At 41.4% G+C, this 11207-nt stretch overlaps 1 gene segment (V, D, J or C); it reads right to left on the bottom strand.

Moving 5' to 3' along the window:
• Nucleotides 1–9554, bottom strand: part of LOC138645501 (uncharacterized) — a 30778-nt gene extending 21224 nt beyond the window's left edge. The window contains 4 exon segments of the C gene segment in view: nucleotides 439–534; nucleotides 2712–2996; nucleotides 5733–6062; nucleotides 9231–9554. Of these exon segments, the coding sequence occupies nucleotides 439–534; nucleotides 2712–2996; nucleotides 5733–6062; nucleotides 9231–9276 (757 nt within the window).
• Nucleotides 9555–11207: the final 1653 nt, after the last annotated feature.

Consider the following 11207-nt stretch of genomic DNA (forward strand, 5'->3'; position numbering starts at 1 on the left):
GTTTGTCTTTTATTACCTGCTATGGTAAAATTACAACTCGTCCTGTGAAATAACAAGACTTTATATGGCTATGTGGATAGAAAACTATAAATGTTATGGTTCTCGAAAGAAGGGGTTGGAAAAATAAAATCGTTAAAAAATCCTCATGTTGAGAGGAGATTTAAAGGAAGTTTACTGCACAATTAATTATAATTACTCTTTAACCCCTTCCCGACATGCATCGTACATATACTGCCCTGCAGGAGCTGCAGTCCCACATAAAGACGTATATGTACTGAGCAGCGATCGTTCGGCCTCACACTAAACACCGCGGTGATCGGGTGCAGGTGTCTGCTCTGTGAGAGCTGACACCCTGCAGCGATGCCCATGATCGGTGCTAGCAATATAGTGATATATATCATCTCCAAAAAAAGTGTGTCATCAAATGTAGATTCTCACCTCTTTTCACGAAATACCAGAGTCCTGGTAGTGACGTTACCAATAATCCTACTAAGACACCGATGATGACTAAATGCCACCGACTATTACTGTCACCTGAAAGTACAAACACAAGCAAAAATAACACATGGCGCTACTGCAAAAATGACACCATGACTGCCACACATCTTCAATCGACATCAGCCTCTACTCTTTTCACCTGCTGTATGTGTATGTATACACTGCTCAAAAAAATAAAGGGAACACTTAAACAACAGAGTATAACTCCAAGTAAATCAAACTTCTGTGAAATCAAACTGTCCACTTTGGAAGCAACACTGATTGACAATCAATCTCACAAGCTGTTGTGCAAATGGAATAGACAACAGATGGAAATTATTAACAATTATCAAGACACCCCCAATAAAGGAGTGGATCTGCAGGTGGGGATCACAGACCACATCTCAGTACCAATGCTTTCTAGCTGATGTTTTGGTCACTTTTGAATGTTGGTTGTGCTTTCACACTCGTGGTAGCATGAGACAGACTCTACAACCCATGCATGTGGCTCAGGTAGTGCAGCTCATCCAGGATGGCACATCAATGTGAGCTGTAGCAAGGAGGTTTGCTGTCTGTCAGCGTAGTGTCCAGAGGCTGGAGGCGCTACCAGGAGACAGGAAAGTACACTAGGAGGCGTGGAGGGGTCCGTTGGAGGGCAGCAACCCAGCAGCAGGACAGCTACCTCTGCCTTTGTGCAAGGAGGAACAGGAGCACTGCCAGAGCCCTGCAAAATGACCTCCAGCAGGCCACAAATGTGCATGTGTCTACACAATCGGTTAGAACCGACTCCATGAGGATGGTCTGATGGCCCGAAGTCCACAGATGGGGGTTGTGCTCACAGTCCAACACTGTGCAGGATGCTTGGCATTTGCCACAGAACACCAGGATTGGCAAATTCGCCACTGGAGTTTACATGACAGGCAGCAGATGCAATAATCTACATATTTCGCAAATGATGAATGATGTTATATCTTGGCCGAAGCCAGCAGATGACTGAATGGATTTAGTTTTGCAGACATTACATCTGCTGCCTGCACACTTGTGAAAACCTGTAGCGGATAACCAAGTTCTGGTGGACTGTGACTGTCAGACCCATTGAGCCGCATTTCACAGGATGAAGACAAAACAGAAATCAAAGGCAGTAAAGCCTCACACGGAAGAAACCAGAGATGGTGTCGTCCCGACTTGAGGCCATCGTTGCTGCAGAGGATTCTCTACAAAGTATCAAAAATTAACATTTTATTTACGGTAAAGTTAATTTGTCCAATTACTTTTGAGCCCCTGATTATTTTGTTCAACCACTTTAATTAAACCTGAACATCTCCACTTTAATTGCATCACAGTTGTTTCATTTTGAAACCAAATTAATGGCCTGCAGAGCTGAAATCATGAAGATTCGGTCACTGGCCAAATATTTAATGTATATATAAATAATTTAAGTTGGCTATATATTTTTTTTGAATATCCACGATGTTTACAAAAAAAAAATTAATATTTCAATTTTCACGCTGACCACGGGGGCTTATATTGATTTGAAACACACAAAAGACAACTGGAACCAAGTCATAGCACAGTCAGAGCCTTGGTCACAAGCTGAACACAATCTAACTAATAACTGGCAGCCACGGTCAGCTGGGAATTGTATAGAGGTGAGCCTTGACCATGGCTCCCAGCAGAGAGCTAATTACCTACCAGCTCACTGCAGAAACACAAGTGAATAACGAAGGGGAAGCTATCGCCACCTAGCGGTCAATGCAGGGGTTGCAGCATGTTCAGACACAGATGTGATGCACAGTTCCTGACCTTTCAGTAGTTTTCAGCAGGCTCCTTATCAACAGAGGCTGGATTACAATGATGGGTAAGGCTTTGTGCACACGTTCAGGATTTCTTGCAGAAATTTCCTGAGAACCTGAAATTTTCTGCAAGAAATTTGCATGCGTTTTTTTGCGCGTTGTGCATTTTTTTTGCGGAAAAAAAAGGCATCATGTGCAGAAAAATTGCGGAATTCATTCTAAATGATGGGATGCATAATGTATACTGTTTTTTTGCGGTTTTATAGCGAAAAAAAACAGCTAAAAATCAGCAACATGTGCACACAGCCTAATGCTTCCATACACTGCTGATAACATAGGATCCACCAATCACAATCAGTGATACCACAGCTCTCCGTCTCCTGTGAATATAGCCTGAGAGTACAGACACCAGACCGTAAAGTAATGGTATTAACGACTTACGCTCCAGTCTGACTTTTTCTGTTATCGTTATAGGACTTTTTAATGCCTCGTGTTGGACCTCGCAGGAAATCTGGGATGGTGGGTTGTTCTCTTTATTCTGAATCTGATGATAAATCTCCTTATTGAAATATCTGTGGTTACTCTGTCGGGGAGAATCGATTCTCTTCCCATCCAACAACCAGCGCATTGTCACTTCTTCTGGGAAAAAGTTTGTTGCTTCACACATATAAATCTGATCGTTCCCATCGGGAGTCCTGGAAGCCGTGATACTGACCCTCGGAGCCGCTGGGGAGAGAGATTTTATTAGTTTCTGTAAAACAATCACTTTTATTTGCCATTAGGTGTTTTGATTTTTTTTTTTTTTTTTTTTTAAAGGAAAAAAACAGGTGTGAAGTTTTGTTTTCTGCAGCAGATAAAAAAAAAATTAGATTTTTTTTTTTAATCAAAATTACAGCAAGCAGCCCAGTGATGTCACTGGAATCAGGGCTTCATGCCGTTCTCAGATAGGGGAGCAAAAAATATGGTAAATTTTTATTTAAAGAGGATGATTAGCAACAAGATGGACAGGAAGAATTCTAAACCTATAATTGGGATTAGTCTGAAAGAATTCATTGGAGACTGGAAATTCTAGAGAAACATTTATTTAGTCACCCGAAGGTAAAGAAGTCCACTACTTAGGGTATGTTTCCGCGGTCAGTAAATGCTGTGTGTTTGACGCTGCGTTCATCCGCAGCGTCCAACCCGCAGCGGCCAGATGTTACAGCATAGGGGATGGGATCTGAAGAAATCTCATAACTGTGCGTGCAGGGACGCCTCCAGCTTCCCTACGGAGACGGACATGTGGTGCGTCTTTCGAGACCGCAGCATGTCAATTTATCTTGCGGAGACGCTCCGTCTCCACAAGATAAATTTCCTGTCCAGTGTATTGGGCGTGGTGATTCTGCACAGTTCAGTGAGCACATGTGGAATCGCCTGCATTCAAAAGCTGGCAGCACTTTGGACAGATCGGACACATGCTGCTTCCAAAGCGCTGCCGGTTCCTGACCATGGAAACATACCCTTAGACAACCCTTTCTCATACCCCACTTATGTATAAAAAAAAGATTATACTCTCCTCCCGTGCATGCGCCATAACAGCATTGTCTGCACTCGTGGTGTCGGGGCTCAAGTGTAGTTCTGTCATGTGAGCATGGCGCCCAATCAGTTCTGGAGTCCCTTGCCCTGCCTTCGGACAAACTGAACATGAAGACGAAGTCAGAGATCAGCTGCAGCCTGGACTTCCTGTTCATGGTAATTTGACAAAATGGAGACAGTGATGACATCACTGATTCGGCGCCAGGGTCACGTGTCACAAAAACTGCATGGAAGCCCCAGGACCACGAGTAACCACACCGCTGGAACAGCATTGCCACGGGAGATGAGTATAGGCTTTTTTATTTTATCGGAGCCAAACTTTTAGATCAAGAAAATGTCCTAGTAGTGGACAACCCCTTTAACAACTTGCAGCAGTTGTTTGCTTTTATCAACTAGGATTGAAAAATGTGGTGCTTTAGTTACCCTCAGAAAATCTTCACAGACTGGTTGACATATCAATTTTGTTGAGTAGAGAAGTCGAATGTTATTTCCATTTTTCATGTTTTCACTGTTTCTGATATTTTCAATTCTGCTCAGAAAAACCAGTTCATAAATAAATGCAACCTTGTCTACAACACTTTAATTTGTACCTAGTCATAATGAATTTGGGGAATATTTATTATTTAGGAAAATTGAAAAGATTCCGGCACCATATATCATTTATCCGTCTCTGTGTCCTGTAACTTTTATAGATGCATTTTACCACCAAATGATCGGGATCTTGGATGCAGAACCAAAACTTCAGATTTCTGAATGAAAAATGTGGCACTCACCTTTCCCTAAAAGCTCATTTATTTTATTTAACAAAAGTTAATACATGGATGCAGGAGAAATTGAACATTTAATGGACGACGGCCATTTCGCGCATTCCTGTTCTTCGACACCTCCTTGAATGGGGAAAAATGACGAGGATCCATTGTAAATCCATGTCCCTCCCCAAAATGATGTCAAAATTAACTATCCCCTACGCATCACAAATGCATCAAAAGATTGAGATAATAAAAGAAATCACCGACATACCTTATGAAAACACATATCAAACTATTCATTAAAACCTCTCGACACTGGGGCACATGCACATAATCCATCTGGCCTCGCTCCTCAGTCAGAGCTTGTGGAGATTACCTCCTTGAGCCGGTAACTTAACGCTTTCTCAGCCCGTGAAGCGTAAAACTCAGGGTTGCGATAATTGACCCGAACATGTTGAATGAGTCTACAAGAGCCGTTGCCTGATGGGTGGACTTAAAATGTTCCCTGAAACTTACAAAAAGCGGTCGAATTGTTTTTCCAGTGTAGTAAAAACCGCAAGGACAGAAGAAAATATAAACAAGTTGTGGACTTGAGTAATATCCTGTATCTGGAAATAGTGAGAGGTGAGATGAAACCGGCAAAAGGAACAATTACAACATGGAAAATTATTAGTTATTACTTAGATTTCTCCTGCTTTCGAGCAGAAATGGTCATACCTATTTTGCACAAACATTTCTGACTTTTATGCTTTTGTCTCGTCGCCTTTCAAAAAGTTTTTGTGGCTTAGTAGAGGGGTGTGACCTAACAAATGTATTATAATTTATGCCAGAAAATGTACCAAATGGCCTGTGCCACCATATGCCAATCTAGCAGACTTTAATATGTATAAGAGCTTTTTTGGTCAATTTCCAAGAATAGGTCTGAAGTCATTTTTTGGCTTCCAAATACTGGTGTAAAATACTGACCAAAACTTAAGGCTAAAACTGTTTGACTACATTGCAAAATACTTGAATTCTATGGTGGCATATGAAAGGCAACAGGCTATTAATACAGACCTGAGGTACATTGCATGCACTACCACAGACATCCTAACCTTTTCCCCCAATTATGGACCCATCACACACATACTGGGCTTACCAAGAATACGTAACTGAATTTTCTTTTCTTGAATGTACAGACCGTAAACCACGGTGCACGTGTATGTGCCCTGGTAGGAGACGGTCACATTTTGGATGGTCAGAGAGGCATCGCCTTTGTTGACCTTCTGCTCATCGATGACAAATCGTGAAGTAGACCCTCTTGTCTTTGTGTCGTATCTTGCAATTTTATTTTCTCCAAAATGCCAGAAGATGGACAAGTACTGTAGTTGTAGAGGAAATGTTTCCACATCGAATGTGCAAGGCAGAAGAACATCAGTCTGATCTATCCCAACTCTTGAGGAAGGAACAGTGATCTCCAGGGCACAACCTATAAGAGTGAATGGGTCGGAGTGTCAAAATCTTCCAGAACTAAGACAAAACAAATTAACTCGTCTGATGTTCATGGTCAAGCAGAGCACTGTGTTATGGCGCTCATTCCTGATCCTCAACCTGAAGAAATCGACTTTATTATATGAATTTGCCTATCTCTGGCAATCCTACATCAGGCATACAATGGTCCTTTGCTGCCCCAAGGCTATCAGTCTGGTATCTACAATATATCTTCTCGCCTTTTGATGTCTGTAGCAGTATACAGTTAAGTAAATAAGGCAGCACACTGCAGCGCTAGAACATGCAAACTTAAAATACGAAATTTGAACTGCATTACTGCACTAGAAATATGAAAAATGAGAGCGTTTAGCGCATAAAAATGGCCAATTTTATGTGTACCTGGTAGCCCCTTTACGGCATCTCTCTTATACCAGGTCCTAAACTTGCCTTACCTCACTGAGAATAAACGTCTCCATCTGAATGGGTACATGTGAAACCTCTTCCTAGACTAAAATTCTCTCTGTGGAGGGGTATTGGACTTGCTGTAATTAAAACACCTGTGGCTAGGAGGCGGAGTGCCCAGTCAGAAGGCTAAAGAATACATTTCAAAAACCTGACCGGCACATCCAAACATAGACTAAGTGTGAACAGGTGCTGAACCTATTGTTGCCAACTCGTATATAGTTAAGTAAATAAGGCAGCACACTGCAGCGCTAGAACATGCAAACTTGAAATCCGAAATTTGAACTGCATTACTGCACTAGAAATATGGAAAATGAGAGCGTTTAGCGCATAAAAATGGCCAATTTTATATTTCTAGTGCAGTAATGCAGTTCAAATTTCGTATTTCAAGTTTGCATGTTCTAGCGCTGCAGTGTGCTGCCTTATTTACTTAACTATATACGAGTTGGCAACAATAGGTTCAGCACCTGTTCACACTTAGTCTATGTTTGGATGTGCCGGTCAGGTTTTTGAAATGTAGCAGTATACAGAGCTCACATCCGGACTATATTACTGGGAGACAGCCCAAACTTGCAGACAGCCTATAATACTGTGAAAGACAGAGAGCTCACATCCAGTCTATACTACTAGGAGAGAGCAGTTTCGAACAGCCCTCCGCTGGTACCCATGGTGGGCACGGCCCGTTGTGGAGTATCAATGGGGACTAGTATTCAGAACAGAAAGGGCCAGGATGATGTCACGGGGGCAAATGGCTCTTCCCCTTTCCAGAATTGCCAGGGAGGTTTGAGGGACATCGGGGCTCAGTCGCTCTGGGGGGCAATGAGGTCTGGCAGGTGGGTGCGCTTGGGTTAGTGTGTTATCCTACCAGTTAGTCCAGCTGGTCCTGCAGCCACTCATTCTCAGGCCTCTCTGCTGCGGCCCCCAGGAATGACAATGCTTGGTCCATGGTGATGTTCACTGGTCCTGGATCCGAGAAGATGTTGATCCTGGATGCTCCTCTTTTTAAGATACTTTAAAACTTTCCCGACCCCATCCCACAACTTCCTACCCAATCCTATACTGAGTCCCATCCCATGTGACCTGAACTTAAACCCTATGCCCCCTTAGCTTCTATTAACCCTTTCCTGGCCTCCTACTTCCAAACCCCCGGTCATATCCAGGCCTACATTATAGCTATGCCTGTTGCGACCCTATTTGGAATAGAGATTGCAGACTATAACTTACAGGAATTTTATTAACAGACACCTGATCCCCAGCACATGTAAACAGCCTTTTTTTGCCATGTTTTGTGAGTCCCCATTCCTTAAATCACCGAAATTCCTGTTCATGAAAATAGCAAGTTCAATCAGGGACATGATAAGCAAATGAGCAGGTCGAAAGGCTGCCAGAAAGAAGCTGCTCAGCTCCTCCGGGTCTATGACCGGCTGCCTGCAAGTAGGGAGCAGCGTTCAACATGACGATTCTCCTTTAATGTACATGCTCTTAACACAGAAAATAGTCATGTTGTAAGAAGTGGAGGAAAGCACAGTCTGTGTTGGTCGAGTTACATCTTGTACGTTCCCTTTAAAGGCCTAGAGTTCCTAATGATACCAGATTTAACCCCTTCATGACTTGACTAAGTGCATTTTCATTTTTGCATTTGATTTTTACTCCTCTTAAACGTGACCGTTCGTGGCATTGATTTTTTTTTTTCAAGGACAAGTTGTCATTTTCAATGATATTTTTTTTCATAAGCCATACTGAAAAACCATAAGTTCAAGTTCGCTGAAAAATATACAATTCTGACTTTTTTGGCTTAATTTTTACATTGTTTATTACATTGTAGCAATATTAATGTGGAATGAAGTATCCCTATTTCGGCTCATTCACACTAGCGTATAACTCGGACGAGTGCACTCTGATAAAAAAATTGGATTGGAGCAATGTTATTCGATGAGACCATGTAGATCTACGTATTCGACATAAGTAAAAAATTGCGGCATGCTGAGTGAGATTTGATTTTGAAATCTGATGGGTGCGGGGAAAAATGGGATGCTGTCAGTATGACATCTGATTTTTACAGATACATTATAGTTCTGTAGCATAGGAAACTGTAAAAGGTTGTGTAAAAGATTAATAATTGCTGATTAAAAAATGGATGACAAGTGAGGGAAAAAATTGTCCTCCTGGATGAAGATGGAGCCGATTATACCCTAGTGTGACCCCAACCTTAGGGGGAAAATTTCAGTGCAACATAAAGTTTTAATTGAATGCAACATTTTTTACCCCAAGCATATTGTCCTATAAATATCTATATCAACCTTGGTATATAAATAATGAACATGTGTAATGATTTTATTTGAAATTACTTATTGTTTGTAAATCCATAAAAGGGGTTGGAAAGAAAGAAACTTACAAATGTAGTAGAGGTGAAATTGACAGTTAATAAGTTCAATTGTATAGTTCTTAAAATGATGCATATGATTGACCATCAGCACTACACAACAAGGCATCATTAGTTAGCAAGGCTGTAACACACCAAATTGAACCTAATAGATCATTTGCAATACTTGTATAAGTCCAGGTTACATTGTGAGAATCACTAGCTATAATATAACTAGAAGACAATAGAGTGGGATAAGGGTGGGGTTATGGCTGCCGTCACTGAGGATGCTGGTAAACAAGGTCTATAAAGCAGTGTGAGACAAGTAACTACAACACTCACATGTATGACCGAGGAAGAGAAGCAGCAGGGTTACCGTTTGCCCCATGGCGGTACCTTCATTTATCAATACTTTTTCCAGGCCTTTAGAAAGAGTCCTAACGTCTTGTGAAGATTTAGTCCATGACGACGGGAAAGTGAAAGGAAAGAGCTTTGTGCTGGGAACGTGAATGCCTAGATTTTCTGTAGATTGTCCTCTGACCTGTAAAATACTGGAACACTTTTCTTAATTTGTATGTCCCCTTCTCAGCTTTCAGAAAACTTCTTGCTCTGTGCAGATTTAGAGATTGACCTTGGAAAGTGAAAGTAAGAGGAACAGTTTTATTCTGGGAATATAAACACATTCCCAGTATTCTTATTGGTTTTCCTCTAAAGGAAGCAAAAGATTGCCTGCTCCCATAATGGCCGATGAAATTAAACATTAACATGACACTGTTATTAAAAGTAGAACGTACAGTAGAATATGGATCAGAAGTTGTACATTGGACATTTTTTTCCATTGCATTTGAAAAAAAATTAATTCCCGTTGATGGGTGTGCTGGCTGTCGGCAGCATATTGAACAAGGTTCCCTTGTGGTCCTGCGAATTTTCTCTATCCCCTCTTTTGCTGAGGGTAATGTCAGCAGAGGACTCCAAGGTCAAGCCTCCGGTATCTTCAAGGGTTTGGTGATGCGGTAGGTAGTCTCAGGAGACATAGAGCTGATGTCTGAGGATCTGTAGCAGCAGCTCTTACATCACACGTCTGCTTCACTGTTCAGGAGTCTTTTAACGTTAATTGTTCCATTTTTGTGGCCCATTAGGCCGAGACACACACATCCATTCAGCTGAGGCCATGTTGATTTTTTTTTTTATCTCTTCTGAAATATTTTGGAACTAGAGTTGTGTATCGAAGCGTCATACTTGATTCTCCCATGTGAGGCTTACAACAATGGGCCATAAAAGTGATGTCCTAATACCAGCAAACAATACAAATGTGTAGAATGATGGGAGTTATAATTCTATTCAGGATATTCCAATTTGTTTAAATGCTGAACTAATAAAAGTTTTTATTTGTTTTTTTTTTTTTTTTTTATGTCTGTAGTTCTTGTGTTTTATTTTCCTTTGCAGCATCCAAGATTATTATTGTTTTGGTTTTAAGCGTTTGCAACTGAATATCTCAGTAGTCTCCATACAACTATATCAGCCAATATGGCGTTCACCAGGCGATCATTTGATCAGTGCTTTCTCGACCATCAGAGTTCTTTTGTTTAATGCATATGGCCACTTTTGGGTCACCATGTTTTGTCATAATGGACGTAATTTCCATTTGTTATTTTTCCCTTTTGAATCCAAATGCCGAAAATGTTAAAACCGAAAAAAAAAAACCCTTAAAGTATAAAACACATTTTTCTTTTCAGCTGTCCGAACAGAAAGACAGAGCTGTCCTCCCTCGTCAATCCTCCGTGGTCCTACGTAAATGTCACTAATCACACACACACACAGATGCCCTTTATCTCTGCACCAGGCCTCGTCATCCATCCTCGTCATCCATCACTCGTCCGGCAGCCACATAATAGAAGAAGGATAGCAGTGGCTATAAATGCTGACGTTTGGCTTCTGAGAGATCACACATGATGCGGCGAAGGAGAGAGCGCTGCAATATGGAGACCAGGCCGGTGGAGAAAGGGCGCATGAGGTGGCACAGATGGGAGGTGAGCTCTGCTAGGGGGTAACTAAATTACTATTCTTTTTTTGGGAATTAAATTAGTTATGTGGGAAAGCAAAATCTAATCTGTGACCAATTCTATTTTGATCTCTGCTTTGGATGTGAATTGAGCGCAGAATAACAATGACTTAGTTGTGATTTTCACTTCTTGGAGCCTTTTGGGTTCACCTTGTTTAATCCCTGCTCTGAATAAAAGAAATTAAAAGTAATAATATAAATGATCCGCCGGGAACGCTAGGAGATTGGCAAACCATAAAGGGAGAACGAAGTATCCG

The sequence above is a fragment of the Ranitomeya imitator genome, chromosome 7, assembly GCF_032444005.1.
Source record: "Ranitomeya imitator isolate aRanImi1 chromosome 7, aRanImi1.pri, whole genome shotgun sequence".
Classification (NCBI taxonomy): domain Eukaryota; kingdom Metazoa; phylum Chordata; class Amphibia; order Anura; family Dendrobatidae; genus Ranitomeya; species Ranitomeya imitator.